This window comes from Lepus europaeus, chromosome 11 (genome assembly GCF_033115175.1).
Source record: "Lepus europaeus isolate LE1 chromosome 11, mLepTim1.pri, whole genome shotgun sequence".
Classification (NCBI taxonomy): domain Eukaryota; kingdom Metazoa; phylum Chordata; class Mammalia; order Lagomorpha; family Leporidae; genus Lepus; species Lepus europaeus.
Genome location: NC_084837.1, coordinates 111,020,971 through 111,041,414, shown reverse-complemented (window position 1 = coordinate 111,041,414; position 20,444 = coordinate 111,020,971). Strand labels below are relative to the sequence as shown.

Sequence of the window (20,444 nt, the reverse complement as noted above, 5' to 3'; positions counted from 1 at the left end):
AGGAGGCTACCCTGCAGGCGAGACCTAGAGTCCAAAGAGCAGCATGACAAGACAGATGACAACTCCTGTCCTCTAACACAGTCCAGAGAAGCCGCACAGGCCTGGGATCCTTCCGGGGCCCTCCTCCTTCGGGGACAGGGACTGCTCTGCATGGCCTGAGGTGGCTCACTACCAGGTCCACACTCCAAATGACAGGATGCAGAAAGGGGCAAAAAGCAGGCCACCCATCCCCTCCCTCACTTTCCTCCGGCCAGGACCCAGCCCCACCCCCAGGGAGCCCAGGAAATGTGCTGTGTTCTGGGAGGGCCCACTACTGTGTAAAAGGCAGAGAACAGAAACTGAGGCAAACTGGCTGCTGGTGCTGTGGGGCAGTGGGTTAAGCCACAGCCTGCAGCACCGACATCTCATCCTCCAGCGGTCCGGCCCCCGCACCCACATGGGAGACCCAGAGGAAGCTCCTGGCTTCAGCCTGACCCAGCCTTGGTCACTGGGACCATTTGGGGAATGAACTAGCAGATGGAAGACCTATCTTTAGATCTTTCAAATAAATCTTTTTTTTTTTTTTTTTTAAAGAAATCAAACTTGTGATCATTCTACTGGGAATAGGACAGTGAGGAGTGACCAACACCCACGACTGTAGGCTTTTACTGCAGAAGATGAGTTTACTTGACCCACCAAAGGCAAGGAGGTGCACAGGACTACCTGAGGAGGTTCCAAGGTATGCTTTATTGGTGTCAGACCCAAGTGAGATGATGTGGTCCTGGCTGGCCAATTCTCTACAAAGAATTCATAAAAAAAATATTTTCTCTTGCAATCTCTGTCTTATAATAAAATACTGATTAGTCTTGGCAGTTCATCTGAGCAACTATAGAGCCCCAAACAAAAATAGCTCTTTAATTATTATCATTAAGTAAAAAATCAGTAATATAACTGCAGCTTCTGAAATAATTGGTAGAACTGAAAAACAGAGGAAGCGCTCTCAAGCAAGCCACTCATCTATTTTTCTCCTTTAAGGGAGAAAAAAATGTCTCCATGATTCTGCCAAAAGACCATCTCACAATAGAGGTAGTGGTGGAATGTTCTAAATCTCTAACACACTGCCCAGTCCCCTTCTAGTCTTCCAAGCCCCGTCACACGGCAGCTACCTGAGCTGGGCGGGACGGCCCTCCTCACCTGTGCCTCATGCAAACATGTCCCAGTGCTGCTGGCGCCCCGACCCCTTCCCCTGCGGGATCAGAAGCTGCCCCGTGTGGTCTGATGCCCTCAGTCGCAGCTACAACTCCGAGCTACAGAGCAGGCTCTGGAAACGGCAGGACCCCACAGTGGAGCATCACTTGGGCGAGCCCAGGTGGACGAGCGCCATCACAGTGGTGTAGCTGTGGAACAGGTCCTCGCCCTTCACCTCGGTGCACTTGCGCAGGATGAAGTTCCCCGTGACGATGCGGTCACAGCCGATCTCCCCGTTTCCAAAGAAGCCAAACAAGGGAATGCCAGGAAAGAGCTTTCTGAACGCGTCAGCCTCCACGTTGCCCTTGGCCCCGTAGTGCTGAAAGCCGCGGCCCACGCAGGCAAACATGAAGCCCACCGTGTTGTGCTGGGGAATGCTGGCTGCCTTGAGGCGCTGCATGGCAGCCTCGGCCGCCTTCTCATCGGTGACGTCCTCGCTGAGGAGCACAGTGGCACTCTGGATGCGGGCCCCGCTGAGAGACAGTCCCACCACGCCAGCCGCGTCGACTCCCAGTGGGCTCCTGTGGAATGGAGCAGCAGTGTTCAAGTACAAGAGAACTCCCGCCACAGCCCGGGGCAGGGGGAGGCGCGCGGCACAGTAAGAAACCCACAAAGCTCTCTGAAGCCCGTGCTGGGCCACAGTGCAGTCGGCACCCATGCCCACAGGTTCCATGTCGGGTGAGGCTGGACAACGTGCTGACCATGCACAGCCCTTTATTGCCATCGTTCCCTAGACAGGACGTACAGCGTTACCTTGTATTATGGACAGTAAGGCATTGGGCCAGGATTTAAAATGCACACAACCACTACACGAGTGCCCTGAGCCTGGAGGAGTTGAGAACTGGCCAAGGGTCCTGGGACCAATCCCAGTGGATAACAAGGAACTTAGAGAAATCCTAATGAAGCATTTAGGTATTATCTACAACACTAGTATCTCCCCCACCCCACCACGTCAGCCGTCAGATTCCGAAAGAGGTTTATTAGAGATGCAGTTCATGGGGCTGCCGCCTGCAACAGCCAGGAGCAGCCAGAACTTGAACTGGTGCCCATGTGGGATGCCAGCGCCACAGGTGGAAGCCCAACCTGCTATAACCACAGCACCAGCTCTGGCTTAATCTGATGTTGAGTCCTGACTGCTCCCTGCTAATGGCCAGGGAAAAGAAGTTCCTGGCTTGGGCCTGGCCCAGCCACCTGAGGAGTAAACCAGAGGATGAAGATCTCTCCCTCTTTGGTTTCCAAATAAATACTTTTGAAAGGATAAAATCTTTTTAAAGATTATTTGTAAAAAATATATATATATATATATATATATATATATACACACTATAGTGGAGGAGAAACAATAAAGCACTTTACATTTCTACCTTGTTCACCAACATGTGAATCTAGAAAACAGGCACAAATCATTAGCAAGAAATGAAGAGTCAGAAATGCCGAGCACCAGCTTAGGGAGAGCCAGGCTGTGTCTCAAGTCCTCTGTGATAGGCAAGAGTCCTATTTTGGTGCAAAAAACTTTGGAAATCCATGCACATTGTTTTCGTAATAAACATTTCCATGAACTTTTCGAAGGCCTCTTATGTGTGTGGATTTCATACATTTCCCAAATGCCCCCAAGCAGATGGGCCATCCAGCAACCTTTCAAATAAATGTTATTTTAACATAAAGAAGTAACAGCTTCCACAATAGAAAAAAAACTGCTTATCTTTGAAAGCAAACATCTTAGTAACAAAAATCAAAGATCGAAAATTTTTGAGCTTAAAAATGCAGAAATCTCCAATACAGTGATCCCACAGGGTGCTGCTGTGACCACAAGGACACCTGCAGGTGCCACCAGGGCACGTCTAAAGCTCTGAGGCTCCAACAAGAGAAGTGACAGAGGTCACACACAAGACTAGCGCTGTCCCTGGAAATACCAGCAGGCAACACTGAGAATCTAAGGAGAGCTCTGAGTCCAGCCATGAAGTTCTCAAAGGACAACACCCATAAACCCACCTTCACCTGGGAGCACACCAGTGCTGAACAGAGCCCTCAGCCTGTGTCTACTGCTTGCTTGCTTATGCAGGTTTTTATAAAACACAAAGTAGGGGTGGGTGTTTGGCACAGCAGTTATGCACTGGTGATGCCTGGGTTCAAGTCCCAGCTTGGCTAACGTGGACCGGGGAGGCACCTCAAGTAACTGGGACCCTGCCTCCCACATCAGAGACCCAAATTGAGTTCCTGGCTTCAGGCTGGCTCAGCCCTGGCTGTTGCAAGCATTTGGTAAAATAAACTGATATTTCCGCCCCCATAAAAGTGAAAATTCAAAACTTTAAAATCCACAGTAATAAAAGCATCTACACGTGGAATCACAAGCTATCAGACCTACTTTTCAGCAGTCAGCGATGCCAGGTGGTCCACCTGGCCTCCAGCCAGGATGATGTTCATGTCACTGAAGGTGCTGACTACTCGCTGCAGGTAAGCACTGGCCCCCACCTTACAGCAATTGTAGCCAAAGACAAGGACCACTCGGAGTTCCGGGTTATCCAAGAGACCTGCAGAGAAATGAACCCACAGTTAAAGACAGTCTTGAGACAGGAACTCTTCTATACAACCCACAGAGTGAACTGTTACTATTAATGCTTGCAGACCTAGTTAAGTGTAACTTAGCGCTGAAGCTGTCAGGTTTTCAATTTGGATATGATATATAATATTATAAATCTATATGTAATATACAGTCAACAGTCACCCAGAGGAGGGAGTGGCTGTGCACATGGCAGCTGCCCGTGGTGGACCAGGTGTGTGTGTGCTGGCTGCCCACAACAGAAGGGCAGACTGCTTTACAGAGAGGCCCCACAAGATACAACCACACCAGTACCGGAACCTAAGAATGTGACCTGATTCTGGAAAAGCATCTTTGCAGATTTAACTGGAATCTCGGGCTGAGCTGGTGTGAGTTACCCAGGTAGGCCTAAATCCAGTGACAACTTTCTCTGGAGTGAGAGACAAACACAGGAGACACCCAGGCAGCAAGAGACACTGTGGGCGCCACAGCAGAACCTGGAGTGACACAGCTATGGGAGCAAGAAAAGCCCACAGAGTCTCCCCAGAGCCTTCAGGGGGAGGGCGGCACTACCTGGTTTTGGACCTGTGGCCTCCCAAACTGTGACAGAATAAATATCTGGTTGCTTTCATTTGTTTTTAATTTCAAAGGCAGTGTGACAGCAATCTCTCATCTACTGGTTCACTTCCCCAAGCTTGCAGAAGCCAGGGCTGGGCTAGGCTGAAGCTAGCAGCCTTGAACTCAATGCACATCTCCCATGGGTGTGGCAAGGGCCCAAGTACTTGAGCCAGCGGCTGCTGCCTCCAAGGGTGCACATTAGCCAGGAGGTGGGACTCCACTGACAGCAACTTATCCTGCAGCACCACAGCACCCTCCCCCCAACTGCCAACGTGTGAACCAGCAGTGTGTGGAACTTCCCCTGCCCCAACTGCCAACGTGTGAACCAACAGTGTGCAGAACTCCGTGCCAGCAGCCTCAGGTAACGGTGACACCCCTAAATGCAGGCTTCCTGCACCCCCGCCAAGAAGGTGCTGCCACTAGGGGGCGGCAGCGTCTCCCAAGACTGCAGAATAAGGTCGCATTCATGGACTGTCCCCTGCCCACACGCTCGCCCCCGATGGTGGGCACTTTGTCCACCTTGTCCACAGACCACCATTTTGAACTCGGCCTGCATTACCAACACAGTTTCAGGATGGGAGAAACACAAAAACACCTAACCAAACACCTGCCTGCATTTAACTCAGCCACATGACTTCCACCTTGACAGGCCTAAGGTGAAGGTACCCCCCAAAACAGGCGCACTCAAGCAAACGCAGTGTGCGGCAACCTGTCCTGGGAACCCTCCAGTCAGTTCAGGGTCTCTGCACAGGAATCGCTGCTTTGGAACCACCTGACTCGGGGACAGTCACCCCAGACCTGGAGTGGGCTACAGACAGACTGGCCCAGCACACTCTGACAGGATCTGCTTTCCTCTTGCAGATCTGATTTTCACAGGTGCAGGAGGCCAGAGGGGCCAGAGAGGAGGAGCCCAGCCCAGGACAGCAGTGGTGAAAGCCCCACCTCCTCTTGGGGGTTGGGCTTAGAAACCTAGACTTCTAAGTCTCTGTCCCTGTCTGCTCACCTGCACGTCCCTAATCTGCATGTTCTCATTTACCACACACACACCCCCCTGGAAACCAGATTCACTCCCTCCCACCTTGGCCAAGGCTGTCTGCCCAGCAGGTAAACAAAGGAACAACCTACAGTCTTTCTGCACTCACAATGAGAGGCCTGAGAACTACACCAATGTACTCCACACCAGGACAGAGCCAATCTTCCCGCAAAGACACCAGGGTCCCTCCAGGTCACGGGTAAAGCACATCCAGGGCCCAATGTGCTAGGTCAGCAGCCCTCAGAGTTTACGAATAAACTGATTCCAGAATTTTAAACAAACTCCTAGAAACCCCAGACTTTCACCGTCAGCTCGTTGCAGAAGGTAACCTCAGGCAACTGGAGGCCCGTCACCAGTCCAGTGTGCACCTGCAGGAAGCTGCTTCCCCCTGGAACCCCTCCCTCTGCCTTTCATCTCCCGGCCCCTGCGGCCACACACTCCACATGGCCTCGTCTCCCCGCTACCGTGAAGCCCCGCGGCTGACCTGTCCCCGCCCTGTGTCACCAACGCCCTTCCTTTAACATCGTTCCTGTCAGGCCTGTGCCAGTTCTGGGAAACCTGGAAAGCTGAGTGAGTCGGTCCTCTAGGTTCCACACCCCTCACTCTCTCCCTGCCCCTGGACAGTCCCCATGACTTTGCAAAGTGACTCTGGAACTTTGTCCCTCAGTGAATCTCGGGCACTGGCAGAACTCGGGAGGGGTGAAAAGCAGGATTCAGGACCACCTTGAGGCAGAGTGGGGAGCACTGCCCAGGGGGCACCACATCACCTCTCGGGACAAAAACGACACCGCGGTTTGGCCAGGCAATCTGCAGCAAAAACACGTCATGAGAAGGCACAGGAGGTCCCTACTGGGCCGGTTTTCCCAGCTGCCTCTCATGTCCCAGGGCCCCACTCCTGCTGTCCGCACACATCCACGCCCCTGGGCCCCATCTCCTCCACTTCCATCGTTTCTCGTGGCCTGCCAGGCCGACTGCAGGCCACGTGCATTTTCCTGCCTGGTCTGCCCACTTCTGGCAGACCCAGGCCATGGACCGCGTGCTTGGAGTCCCCTCTCACCCACCATCCATGAGGCAAAGTCTAGGCACTCCGGCCCAGCCTCGCTGCCCCCATGCCACATGCCGACAGCCCGCCACACCTCGGGCAGAGCGGCTGTGTCTGCCGCTCCTCACACAGGCCCCTCGGGGGCTCTGCAGCCTCAGGGCTCCAAAGCCCACTGCTCTGTGAAGCCTCAGCCTCCTTCCCCTGCTGCAACACCCAGGCCATGCTCCCTGGCCCCCGGGCGGCCACAGGATCACACATCTTTCATACCCTCCAGGAGTGTCCCGGACACAGTGTGCTGCTAACCAGCTCCGTCCTAAGACCTGTACCTAGCAGAATGGCGAACCTACCAAGCAGCCATGCCCCGCCAACACCAACCCCTCTCCCTCCTTGTACTACATGGGCCACGGGAATCTCCCCGGAATTGGCGCCAGGCCGCCGGCGGGCTTCCTCCAAGGCCTCCAACGGCTTCGACCCTTCCACACAGACAGCCCGGCTCTGTGCCAGGAGCTCTCAGCCACCGTGCCCTGCCTCCACTTCTGAGCGTCAGACCCACCACTCTCCAGGCACGGTCGCCCGAGCCCATCAGTGAAGGCAGCCCTGATCTCCCCAGAAGGCCAGCACCCGACTCCAACAGTCGCACCCGCAGAGGACCTGCTCCTATGGAGCCGACACCAGTGATGTTCCGGAAGGAGGCGCACCTGGCAGCGCTGTGCACTACAGCAGAGTAACTGAGACAGGCAGGCGTTGGGCACCCAGGTTTCAGAGAGCACTGTGACACTCAGCCCACACACAGCACCTGGCCTGAGACCCAGCTCTCCTCCTGACTCCAGGCCCCAGCAGGCAGCAGCAATGGCTTGAGTGACTGGGTTCCTGCTGCCCACAGGGGAGACCCACACGGAGCTTCCAACTGCCAGCTCCAACCTGGCCCAGGTCCAGGCCCAGTCACTGTGGGCACTTGGGGAGTGAGCCAGCAGACAGAAGAGCTCTGTCTTCCTCTGCTTCTCAAACAAATAAAAACGTAAAAGAACAGTGTGCAGCCTGCGGCCGGCACACAGTGCAGTGCCTTGGTAACTGTCCCCACACCAGGACACGTACAAGGTCATGGAGCAGCCTCTGAAGGGGTCGCCAGCGACACCTGCTCGCCCTTAGGCCCTCACGCCCACATCCACTGGTCAGCCAGATGTGAGGGCAGAACAGATTGATCAACAAAATGAGCTGTTCCTGATCAGAGCGACTCACCTGCTTCAGTGAGCTGATGTCTCTCCAGTGTTGGGTTCTTCGGATCCTTCATAAAGTGAAAGGGCTGTATTTTTATTCCTTCAATCTGAGGGAACAACAGAGCAAAACCAGATTCTCCAATTTCTATTTCCAGAGGCCGATTGCTCCCCGATCCCATGGGAGTCACTAGGAAAGAAGTTAACAGTTCTGTGAACAGGAAACAGTGCAAATGATCGGTCCCAGGGACCCGCGGCGGCCACCACTCGCCCAGCAGCGTTCCCGCCCTGCCCCGCTGTAGGCTCCACGGCAGGTTCAAGTGGTTCTAGGAGAAAACGAAGGCAGTCAATGTCCTTCCCCCAGCCAAGTCAGACCAAGGGCACACAGTGTGGACTGCATTACCCTGTTACTCTCTCCCACAGGTTCACGGTCTTAAAGTAAAAAGTTGGAGGAGCAGCAAATGCACTTTCACAGCAATTCCACTTTTAAAACTTTACTCTAAAAATGTGTGAAAATTAAAACATGTACAAATGAGTACATTTTGTCAAGATTTATTTTATGGATTTGAAAGGCAGGGTGATAGAGGAAGAAGGAGGGCTGAAGAGATCTTCCATCTACTAGTTCATTCCCCAGATGGCCACAGCAGCCCGAGCTGAACCAGGCCAAAGTGAGGAACCCAGAGCTTTATCCGGGTCTCCCCGTGGTGGGAAGAGCGCCGATACTTAGGCCATCTTCTGCTGTCTTCCCAACACATCAGCAGGAAGCCAGATCTAAAGCAGAGTAGCACGACCTGGCACTCCAATATGGAATGTGTCACACGCCAGTCCACACACTAGTACTTTTTTTTTTCCTAATTTAATTGACAGGTAGAGTTACAGATAGCGAGAGACAGAGAGAAAGGTCTTCCTTCCATTGGTTCACCCCCCAAATGGCCGCTATGGCCGGTGCACTGCGCCGATCTGAAGCCAGGAGCCAGGACCGGGTCTCCCATGTGGGTGCAGGGCCCAAGCACTTGGACCATCCCCCACTGCCCTCCCGGGCCACAGCAGAGAGCTGGACCGGAAGAGGAGCAACTGGGACTCGAACCCGGCACCCATATGGGATGCTGGCGCTGCAGGCGGAGGATTAACCAAGTGAGCCATGGCACCAGCCCCACACAAACGAGTACTTTCATCACAAAATTCCTAACAGAAAATAAAAGGAAAAAACTTCAATATCCTACACTGGTGTTCAGATTAAAAACTACACAACTGGGGCTAGTGCTGTGGCACAGCAGATTAACACCCTGGCCTGAAGCACCAGCATCCCATGTGGGTGCCAGTTCTAGTCCCGGCTGCTCCACTTCTGATCCAGCTCTCTGCTATGGCCTGGGATAGCAGTGGAAGGTGACCCAAGTCCTTGGGTCCCTGCACCCACGTGGGAGACCTGTAAGAAGCTCCTGGCTGCTGGCTTTGCATCAGTGCAGCTCCAGCTGTTGAGGCCAAATGGGGAGTGAACCAGCGGATGGAAGACCTCTCTCTCTCTCTGTCTCTCTGCCTCTCCTCTCTCTGTGTAACCCTGCTTTTCAAATAAATAAATCTCTTTTAAAAAAATAAAAAAAATAAAAGGCAGCAGAACGCAGGCAGCAGGAACGAAGGCGAGGTGGCTGTGACCCCACACGGGAGCGCCTGGTTTGTCTGCCTCTTCCAGCTTCCTGCCGGTGCACACCCTGGGAGGCAGCAGTGACAGAGCACTTGGGTCTCTGTCACCCATGTGGGAGACTCAGACTGAATTCCAGGTTCCCTGGCTCCGGCCTGGAGCTGCTTTGGCATTGCGGACATTTGGAGTGAACCAGCCAATGGAAGCTCCATCTGCCGGCCTTTCAAAATACAGTTGTGAAGCAGGACAACAGATGTGCGCCAAGTGCCATGGAAGTGCGTTGGGAAGATGCTGTGGCTGCCAGGAGTCAATGGTCCCGGCGGGACCGTGACCCTCCTCCCCCGTTCCTATGCTGAAGCCCTTACCCCGCCATGGGACCTGGGACCGTACAGAGTGACACAGCCTAAAAAGCTAGGTCACAAGGGTGGGTCCTAACCCAGCAGGCCAGCAATGTCCTTATCAAGACAGGAGCGCCAGCCGTGCTCAGGAACAGGCAGGCTCCGTGAGGCAGGGGCTCTGCGGGGCTCAGGACCAGCACCGCTCGCGGCATGCACACCCCATGCTGTGAGCAAACCAGCACCACTCGCACGTGCACACTCCACGCTGGAAGCAAAGGCGTTTCGCTGCCCACACCGCGCTGTCCTCTGGCTGCAGCAGCCCCACAGAGCAGCACGGAGGCGGCGGGACATCCCCTCCTGGCTGTGCGGCACACTGCTCAGCAACTGAGAGGGCAACGCTGCGCTTCAGCTGTTCTTTCTGCTTACTGTGGATTGTTTGCCCAACAATAAATGATGATTACTAGTGTAAAAAAAGAAACTCTTTTGAAAAATTATTAAACCTTTTAGAAACTAAATCTAGGGCAAAACGAAAATTAACATTTGAAGACAAAACTTTAGATGCAACTCAAACTCCACACAATATAGTTGAATAAAAAACACAAAAATAATTTCAGAGTTTATTATAAGGTTACTTTCTCTCACAAAAAGTATCAAAACATAAGAGCAACTTTTAAAATGTCACAGCAGGCCCATGACAATCAGAATTAACACCCCAGGCCTCTGTGAGACCAATGGGACGGGCCTGTGATCTGAGTGGAAGTGGGGCTGACCCAGGGACACTGGTACCTACAGAGTGACCCAAGGGACACAGTACGACCCAAAACAGAGGTCACACACAGCCACCCACTGAGAACGGTGCAAGGCAGCTAAATGAGGAAAGCCCTCAACTAACGCCGATGGAATAACTGACTAAACGTGGAGACAACGCAACCTGAAACCTCCACCTTACAGACACACACAGAGCTACCTGTGAAAGTCAGAACCCACAGCTTCCAGGAGTCAACGGCAGGAAGCCTCCGTGGCACACAGTGCACAAAGATCCCGCACCAACAAGGACAATGACATGGGGCCAGCGGGTAAGCCTCAGCCTGCGGTGCCAGCATCCCACAGTAGAGCCCTGGCTTCAGTCTGGCGGCTCCACTTCCCAGCTCCCTGCTAATGCACCTGGGAAAGCAGCAGAAGATGGCCCAAGTGCTTGGGCCCCTGCACCCACGTGCAAGACCTAGCAGAGTTACGGGCTCTTAGGTTCAATAGCCCTGGCTGTTGTGGCCATTTGGGGAGTGAACCAGCAGGTGAAGAGCAATGTATCTCTCTCTCTCTCTGTCTCTGTCTCTCTCTCTCTCTGTCACTGTGTCACTCTGCCTGTCAAATAAATAAATCTTTAAAAAATAGCCATCAAACAAAAAAACTGAATTTCACTAAAATAAAAGTTTTCTGCTCATCAAAAGACTCCTAAGAAAATGAAAGGGCTGGCACTATGGCACAGTGGGTTAAAGACCTGGCCTGAAGTGCCAGCATCCCATATAGGCACCAGTTCTAGTCCTGGCTGCTCTTCTTTCGATCCAACTCTCTGCTGTGGCCTGGGAAAGCAGCAGAAGATGGCCCAAGTCCTTGGGCCCCTGAACCCATGTGGGAGCCCCGGAAGATGCTCCTGACTCCTGGCTTTGGATCAGCACAGCTCCAGCCATTGTGGCCATCTGGGGAGTGAACCAGCAGATTGAAGACCTCTCTTTCTCTACCTCTCTCTGTAACTCTTTCAAATAAATAAAAAATAAATAAATCTTAAAAAGAAAATGAAAAGCCACAGATTGGGAGAAAAAAATATTTTTTTTTAAGATTTATCTTATTTATTTGAAAGGCAGAGTGACAGAAAGGGAGAAAGAGAAAGTGAGAGAGAGTGAGAGAGAGAGAGAGATATCTTCCATCTGTCCATTCACTCCTGAGGGCCCCAACAGCCAGGAGTAGGCCAGGCCAAAGCCAGGATCTTGCCACCACCTGGGTCTCCCACATGGGTGTCAGAGGCCCAAGCACTTAAGCCATCATCCATTGCCTTCCCAAGCACATTAGCAGGAAGCTGGATTAGAAGCAGAGCAGCCAGGACTAGAACTGGTAGCTTAACCCACTGAGCCACAATGCCAGCCCCACTGGCAGACAATATTTACAACACCTACTACTGTTTAAGACATATCAGAATATAAAAAAGCTACTACAGAACAACTCAATAATAAACAGGGGCCGGTGCTGTGGCGCAGCGGGCTAACGCCCTGGCCTGGAGAGTGCTGGCATCCCATATGGGCGCTGGTTCTAGTCCTAGTTGCTCCATCTCCGATCGGCTCTCTGCTGTGGCCTGGGAAAGCAGTGGAAGATGGCCCAAGTCCTTGGGCTCCTGCACCCGCGTGGGAAACCTGGAAGAAGCTCCTGGCTCCTGGCTTCAGATAGGTGCAGTTCTGGCCGTTGCAGCCAATTGGGGAGTGAACCAAAGGATGGAAGACCTCTCCCTCCCTCCCTCCCTCCCTCCCTCTCTCTCTCTCTCTCTGTGTGTAACTCTTTCAAATAAATAAATCAATCATTTTAAAAACAAGAGATAAACAACTGAATAAAGCAATCAGAAAAAGACTTGGAATACTTCACAAAGAGCTACGCAAATAACCAATAAACACCTGATGAGGCATTCAACGCAAGTCACCCCCAGGAAGCCTCTTCACTCCAGGGGGCTAAGTGCCAGTGGGGGCGCAGAGCCCAGGAGCCCTCACACATCATTACTTGAATACAAAAGGGCACACACGTGGAGTACTGCTTGGCGGTTTCTTTTAAAATAAACTATGCACCAAACTCAAGGCCAGCAATTCCACTTCTTGGTAACTGCCTAAGGATTAATCCATCTCCACAAAAAGACATACACACAAAAAAAATCCTTCCAACAGCCCCCTTCATCCCAGCCAGCAACTGGAAATGACACAAATGTCCATCAAAAAGAGAGTGGAAAGCAAATCACCATGTATTTAAGTCACAGAATACAACTCAGGAAATTGTGCTACCCACACAGGAGACCCAAATGGAGTTCCAGGCTCCTGGCTTCAGCCTGGCCCAGGCCTAGCCACCGTGGCCATTCGTGGAGTGAACTAGTAGACAGAAGATCTCTATCTCACTCTGCTTTTCTAGTAAACAAATCTTAAAAAAGAAAAAAGAAAAAAAAAAAAAGATTGTGCATTTCACTTAAGTCTGCCAAAATCAAGGCAACAGGCTGTGATTGGTTAGGGCATAGACTGCCCCTTAACCAGATTGGCTGCCTCGGCTATATAAGCAGCTGTAGCAACTGAAATAAACGAGTCAGCGGGCTGCTCCCCTCTGGCCTGCTTTCACCCGACTCCCAGGATCTGTGTGGTGACTCCGCGCCTCTTGCCCCCACCACGTTCCTCCTCTCAGAACAAATCCACCTCAACACACACCTACAAAAATGACCAGCTTTTCCTGAGTATGACACTTTCCAACCTGTTTTCTAAAATAAACTACCATACTGTGGCCTAAGGAAGACGGAGAACCGGAAACAAGAAGGGCGGTGGGGGGAGCCAGGCAGAGAGGCCAAGGCCTAACTCCGGAGTTGGAACAGTGCTTCCTCCCACACGGAGATCCTGAGAACTGACTGAGGGGTGCAAAGTCAGAGCTACCTCGGCCTGCAGCCAAGGGCACAGGCAGGCTCAGGCAGACACTCACGACCCCACACTGGGGTCGCCGGGGGCAGAAGGCCATCACCCAGCTCTGATGCCAGAAGAATGGCACAAAGGAGAAACTGGGCCATACTGTGGGGAAGTCACAGTGGGTACAAGGGTGGGTCCACGTGAGCACATTAGCGACCAGCGGTCATGACTAGGTGACTCAGGCAGGGCAAGTCAGAATCCAAAAGAAAAGCGTGGGCAGTGCTACCATTTTCTAGCCCAGTGGGAAACGCAGCACATGGTAGAATAAACAAACTAGGGCAGTGGAAGGACCCTGCCACCCACGTGCTGACCCTCACTCACCGCAAACACCTGGAATCCCTGTGCCTCACTGTGCAAGACGCTGCAAGTCAGTGAAGATTAAAACATCCACATGGGACCCTGAGCACTAGAGAGCTGGCACAAAGAACACTGTATCTCTGCTCTCAATTTTTTTTTTTTTTTTAATCTTACTTACTTGAAAGGCAGAGTGACAGAAAGATAGGGAGAAAGAAAGAGATCTTCCATCTACTGGTTCACTCACCCAATGGCTGTGACAGCCAGGGCTGGGCCAGGCATCTGTAACTCCGTCCAGGTCTCCCACGTGGGCAGCAGGGGACCAAGTGCTCGGGCCATCCTTGGCTGCCTTCTCAGATGTGTTAACAGGGAGCTGGATCAGAAGCAGAGCAGCCAGGACTTGAACTGGTGCTCCAATATGGCTATGGGATGCCAGCGTCACAGGCTGCAGCTTAACCTGCTGTGTCACAACCCTGGCCCCATGGCATCTCTATTCTAAGTAGGTCCCACTTCTGTGACAAGGAACGGAAGCCCCAGGAAGTCAGGGAACTTGCCCGAGCCTTCTGGGCATGCACAGTGCAGCTGGGACTCCCACCCCAGGCACCTCAGCGCTGCACCACCACTGCTTCGCAGACTCTGTCCTGTCAACTACGGAAAGTGGCAACGACCAAACAGCAACAGCCACACGTGGGCAAACTTCAGACGGTGGGAGCCAAGCGGAGAAACAGAAGCTTCCGAGTTAGACCCTGTTAGCTCCTAAATCCACCTCACCCTCACTGGCCTGAGAACTCCACAGATGCCCACGAATCCTGTCTAGGACTGAAGAGGGACCGAATGAGGTCCCTCCCCTATCGTGAGCAGCTGAAGCAAAGACGTGCATTATATTTGGCCGATACAAGTAGCCTACAGATTTAAAACACCAACCACAATAACTTAACGTTAAGCCAAACATAATGTGACAGCAAACAGGACTAATCTCACTGTATCCTGAATGACCAGGAATACAAAAGTGTTGGCGAACTATAAAAAGTTCAATTCTGTGTAGAAGCCCACAGCAATGCAGGACAGAAAACGCAAGTGACTTAAGCTCTCACCGATGATTCCTGGGGTCACGATCCCAAGGACCTGGCACTGCTTGGGGAACAGCTTCTCCAGGGCAAGTGCGGTTTCCATACTCGTTCTCTTCCTTGCTGTAATACAGAAGCAAAACTGGTAACCATGCATCCATTCAGGGTCTAGACAGACAGACAGAGGTAAATACCGGAAACCCCGAAGTCATCTGATACCGGCACGCTTTCTAAGAAAGTCCAAAAGCTTAGGTTAAAACAAATGAATCCCCCACCTTGATCCCTGCTTTACATTTTAAATTCTCGAGCCGAGCCTCTTTCCTTTGCTCGCTTTCTGCTTTGCCCTGATGACACTGATCTGGCCACAGCAGCTGAATTCCCGACTTGCTGCTGTGTCTTCATGTTCTGCTGGTTACGCGCCGTCAGCCCATGAGCCACCAGCAGTGTCCAACCTGGGGCCTCAGAGTGCACATTTGGAGACTTAATCTGCTTTTTACCCAAGTGCACAAGATGTGTAGAGAATGCTGGTAAATGGACCCCATGACCCAACACAATAAAAGCAGGTAAAGTCATATATGCTCCTTAAATGCTAAAAAGAAGTGCCCAGAGGATTAAAATCTCATGGAGTGAAAAACACACTTCTAAAGGTTTCAATTGTTCTACAAGGTTTAGAAATCAGTTTGAAGGGGCTGGCGCCGCGGCTCAATAGGCTAATCCTCCGCCTGTGGCGCCGGCACCCCAGGTTCTAGTCCCGGTTGGGGCGCCGGATTCTGCTCCTCTTCCAGTCCAGCTCTCTGCTGTGGCCTGGGAGTGCAGTGGAGGATGGCCCAGGTCCTTGGGCTCTACACCCACATGGGAGACCAGGAGAAGCACCTGGCTCCTGGCTTCAGATCAGCGAGATGCGCCGGCCGCAGCAGCCATTGGAGGGTGAACCAACAGCAAAAAGGAAGACCTTTCTCTCTGTCTCTGTCTCTCACTGTCCACTCTGTCCAAAAAAAAAAAAAAAAAAAGAAATCAGTCGGAAGGGAAAAAAGCTTCAGAAACTCGAGGTCTTCAAAAGGTCATGGAAAATGCGTCTCAGGCAAAACATATACTTGAATGTCAATTGTAGTTTTCTATTTGTATATATTTAATTTGAGACAGAGGGAGTTAGCACTCTTCCGCTGGTTCGCCTCCCAAATACCTACAACTGCCAGAAGCTCTAAGGCCGAGCCAGGAGCCAGGGACTCAATTCAGAATTCTCACGTGGCTAACAGGCACTCAGTTACTAAAGCCATCACCACTGCTGCTCAGGGAAGCTGGGGTCAGGAGTGCCGAGAGCCCAGGCACTTTCTATGGCATGCAAGTGACTTCACCACTGGGCTGAACACCTGCCCCAGCGTGCGTTTTAATCCCATTTTTTCCATGAACTTTCTGGAGCCCCCTTGTGTATGTAAGCGTACTACCCAGCTCAGCCCCAGAGCCCCAGAAAGCAACCCCACACAGAAGACACAGAAGATACACAAGGCAACGGGGAAAGGGAAGAGAACAAAGTTCTTCCTGAATACTTACCTCTCTTATGGCCACGACACTCTTCAAGACGAATGAAAGTTTCTGAGTCGGCCATGTAGAGAACCGTCTGTGGTAAGACCCGGACATTCTGCAAAGCAAACGACCAGGATTGGACACCACGAGCCCCGGCGTGCCTGCGCGCTCCCTCTGAACACTCCCAGCTCCTGACCCGGGTTGCTGCGGGCCCCGCCCACACCTCCTCCATGCTCCTGCATGCACGGCTCACTTACTGGGTACTAGTTATAGCTTCAAGTCAAATCACCCGAGCCCTCCAGAAGTTCTTTTTCGTGGTGATAACCCAAGCTCTCAGGACAAAAGCTTTCCATTACAGCAAGAGACGCCATTGCTTTCTTTCAACAGGCGTCCCTGGGACGGACCTGACTCCCAGGCCGCATCACGCTGCTCTCGTGTCTCACCTGCCCAGAGGGTCTCCTCCAGAGGCCTGAGCTGGCCATCAGCCACATACACCCTGTGCCTGGTCCCTGTCACTTTCCTTGGGAGGCAGCTCCCAGGCCACCTAGTCCACACAACCTACCGTGAGACCCTCACCTGAGCAGCCCCTCACTCCCCAGGCAGGCGTAACCAGCTCCCAACACTTACAGCTCATCGAGTTCTCACACACAGTCTGCAAACTGAAGCCGTGCTGGCAGCACCGGGACCACTCGCCCGCGACTGGGGCTGACCAGAGGCGAGCCCTGGCCTGGGTGCCGGCCCTTCGACCCCTGAGGCCGTGGTCCTGCGCACTGAGCAGAGGAGAGAATTTCCGAGGCCGTGACCCACGCGGAGCCTCGCAAAGCCATGAGGGCTCCGAGGCCTGCTCTTCCAGAGATTAGCAGTCCCAGGCCTTCCTGGGGCTCTTTGCTGACACCAGCTGCAGGCAATCGCATTCTCCTCCTGTTTCCCCAGCAGCAGTGACAATGCCAGCCCTCAGCACCGTGTCTCCAAGGCGCAGTGGAGGGCAGCTAGGACCTCACTCCATGATCAGAGTCACAAACAGCAAGCTGCTCTGTAAGACTTGTACTAGCTTTTTAAACATTCCTACTACTGCAGCTTACTCAGTGGCTCTAAGTAGCATGCCCCTAGACAATCTGGAAAACACGACGCCAACAGCACGCGTGAGCTGGACAGGGCTTCCACGATGCTGTCTCACCGGAGCTTATCTCAAAGTACAAGGTAGTAAAAGACTTTGTGGTAGGACGTCAGAGGAGTATTTAACACCCTCTACAGGTGAGGTGCCTCCCATCACCTTGTTTTCCTTACCGAACCCTCACGGAGACAGGAGCCTGAGGCCCAAGAACATCAGACTGTGCCGCCCAGCGAAGTCTGGCGGAAACCACTACACGGCGCACACCGCTCAAGCTACACTAAAATGATGCCTGCTGTGGCAAAAATCCAAACTACCACCACCACACCAAATCTGTACAAGTATTTAAAAGCACCACAGAATTTTAGCCCCAAAGAAAACATTTGGTAACAGCTGGGTTGGTTGCTTTTACGTTTCTTTGTTTTAAACAACTCAGATCATACTAAATATCATTTCATAATCTGCCTTCTTCACATCAACATTTTGACATTAATGTGTCCTACATTTATCATTTAATGACTTCAGGTTTCTCTTAATTTCTCTTAAATAAATGATGCTCCAAAGAACATTTCCGTGGAAAAGTGTTTGCATTTTGAATTTCTCCAGTGAAAAACTCAGAAACACCAGGATCTGGGCCAAGGTACCAGAGAAGAACATTTTCTGCAAACCTGCCTGGGTACGGGCCAGCTCCCTAGGGTCTGAGTCTCAGGGCCCAAACACAGGAAGCAGAAAACAGGTTACGAGGAAGGGGCAACAGCAGCCTGGTTATGTGCAGGGCACTGATCCGTTATCTGAAATGTCAGGAATGACAAGAGCCACGATGCCCACTGTCCGAAGGGAAGGCCAACGGTGAGCAGACAGAAAACCGGGATCCTGTGCTGGACTTGACTCCTCTGTGCCTGTGAACGCATGAGTCCCCGACCCTGAGTGGTACATGCTCACTCTCTCTCACACACACGCACACGTCTAGCCAGCCCTCCGTATCTCTCTCTCTCTCTCTCACACACACACACACACACAGACAGACACGAGTGTGTCTAGCCGGCCCTCCATCTCTCTCTCACACACACACACGAGTGTATCTAGCCAGCCCTCCATTATGTCACACACACACACACACACGTGCATGTCCAGCCGGCCATTCTCTTCTGCAAGTTATGTGTCCACAGGTTCAACCAACGTCAGCAGGAAAATATTCAAAATACTACTACAAAGTCGTGTCTCCCTGAACATGTACCTGGCACTATTCCCTTAACAACACAGAACAGCACCTGTTCACCGAGTCACGTGGTACCAGTCACCTAGAGACGGCGGACGGACGCACTGGCCACACCGATTCACACCAGGGCCCCGGCGGCTGGGTTTCCGCAGCCTCAGGGCAGGATGCCCAGAACTGAACCCCGCTTGGATCCGGAGCGGAGCGAGGGCTGCCTACACACACACTTGCTCCCTCACTCCGTTCACAGCCACGGGACACCGAGTCCGGACCGTGGCTTCTCCACAGCCCTCTCCCCTGAGGGGACCAGGGCTTCCTGGGGAAGCGGCGGACTCCAGGGCGGGAGCAGGCAACCCCAAGGCAGGTTCAGCACACACCGCGCCGGAAAAGCAAGCAGCGCTCAAAACCCCGGCCGGCCACGCAAGCACGGACGGCAACAGACGCTACCCACGAAGAGAGCGCGTGGGCGCGCACAGAGGTAAAGCCGTGAATGAATGAAGCCGTAGCCGAGCTGCACGGGGCTCTCTGTAAACACGAAGAACGGTGCAAGAGGTCTTGGCTACGTCACCAGCAATGGCACCCGCGAGACCGCGCGCCGCGTGGGAGGCGCGGCCCCCTCCCGCGGCCCCCCTGGCGGACACGCCCCCGAAGGGACTCCGCCCCAGGCGCGGCTGGGACCGACAGGGCAGGTGAAGCTCACCAACCCGGGACCCCCGGCTGAGCCCTTGGCGCGAGCAGCGGCGCTGGGAAACCCGACAGACCCTGGAGAGGGAGCCCGCCCGCGCCCCGGCCTCCCCAGGCGTCGCCCCCGCGCTCGAAGCCGGGGCCCAGAGACGCAGAGGCGTACCGAGCCGTTTGGGAGTGGGGCTGCCGGCTCTCTAGGGTGCGACGCCGGCTGCTCCCAGGAACCCGGGGAGGGACGGGCCTCACCCCGGCCCCTGGCTTAGGGCGGGACACGCGTGCACCTGGGCCCCTGCGAGCGCCGGCCGCGACCCCGGCCCCCGTCCCACGACCCCCGGGCAGCCCGCCTTACTTGCCTCGAGCTCCTGGGCCAAGGCGCGCACCAGGCAGTGCCCCTCCGGGTGGCCGGCCTCGGCCGGGCCCGCCGAGATCCAGGTCACGCCGCGGTGGGTCCGCAGCACTCGGCGCACGCACTCCCTCCACAGGCGGCACACGCTGGGGGCCAGACGCACAAAGCTTCGTTCGCACCGGGCGCGAGGCGACCCCCACCCCGGGGGCACCCACCTCGCGCGGGGCCGCGGACGCCCGGGGTCCTGAGGGTCTCGGCCCACCCCGCCACGCCTCGTCCCGGGTCAGCCCCCCGCCGCCTCGCTCCTCACCCGGCCACCCGCAGCAGCGCCTTGGCGGGCAGGAAGGTGAACACACGCTCCACCACCTCCGCCAGGTTACTCAACACGAGGGTGCTCCGTGGGTCCGCGGAGGGGGAGCCGCGGCGACACCCGCCGCCGCCGCCGCCGCCCACCGGCTCCATGCCTCACGGAGGCTCCGAGGCGCCCGCGACGCCCGACGCGCGATCGCCGGGTCAGCGCGCACTGAGCACGCGCGCGCGCCACTTCCGGCCGAGCGGGGAGGCGGGGCTGCTGCGCAGGCGCGGCTGGCGCGCAGGCGCCGTGCGACGGCGGCGTCCGGACTTCCGGCGCAGGCGCGGGCGGTCGTGGCCGGGATCCGGGGGCCGCCGCCGCGGCGCGTGTACTCCGCCTTCTGGCAGCGGGAGGCGGTGGCGCTGGGTACTCTTGGCAGCGCCAGTGCCGGTTCTGAACGGACAGTTTTGAGACACTCGACCGAGGGTGTGGGCGGCCTCGGGCGGCGGCTGGGGCTCAGGGCTTGGCGGCGGGCCCAGCGCGGCCGGGCCGCGGAAGTCGC

General features: G+C 54.3%; 1 protein-coding gene across 1 annotated transcript; it reads right to left on the bottom strand.

Moving 5' to 3' along the window:
* Positions 1–707: 707 nt before the first annotated feature.
* Positions 708–20,095, bottom strand: FBXO22 (F-box protein 22). Its single transcript, XM_062206389.1, has 7 exons — positions 19,901–20,095; positions 19,598–19,736; positions 16,261–16,348; positions 14,737–14,832; positions 7,699–7,863; positions 3,593–3,758; positions 708–1,748 (listed from the first exon to the last, which is right to left on the bottom strand). The coding sequence occupies exons 1-7, from the start codon at positions 20,050–20,052 to the stop codon at positions 1,331–1,333; spliced, it is 1,224 nt and encodes a 407-aa protein (XP_062062373.1). The 5' UTR covers positions 20,053–20,095; the 3' UTR covers positions 708–1,330.
* Between the last annotated feature and the right edge of the window lie 349 nt (positions 20,096–20,444).

Excerpts from the sequence above, each read along its gene's own strand:
- FBXO22 (XM_062206389.1), bottom strand. The coding sequence starts at position 20,052 with ATGGAGCCGGTGGGCGGCGGCGGCGGCGGCGGGTGTCGCCGCGGCTCC. Across the intron at positions 7,864-14,736 it reads CGTGACCCCAGGAATCATCG|TGACTCCCATGGGATCGGGG; the intron begins GTGAGAGCTTAA and ends CTTCTTTCCTAG. Across the intron at positions 1,749-3,592 it reads GCATCGCTGACTGCTGAAAA|GAGCCCACTGGGAGTCGACG; the intron begins GTAGGTCTGATA and ends TCCATTCCACAG.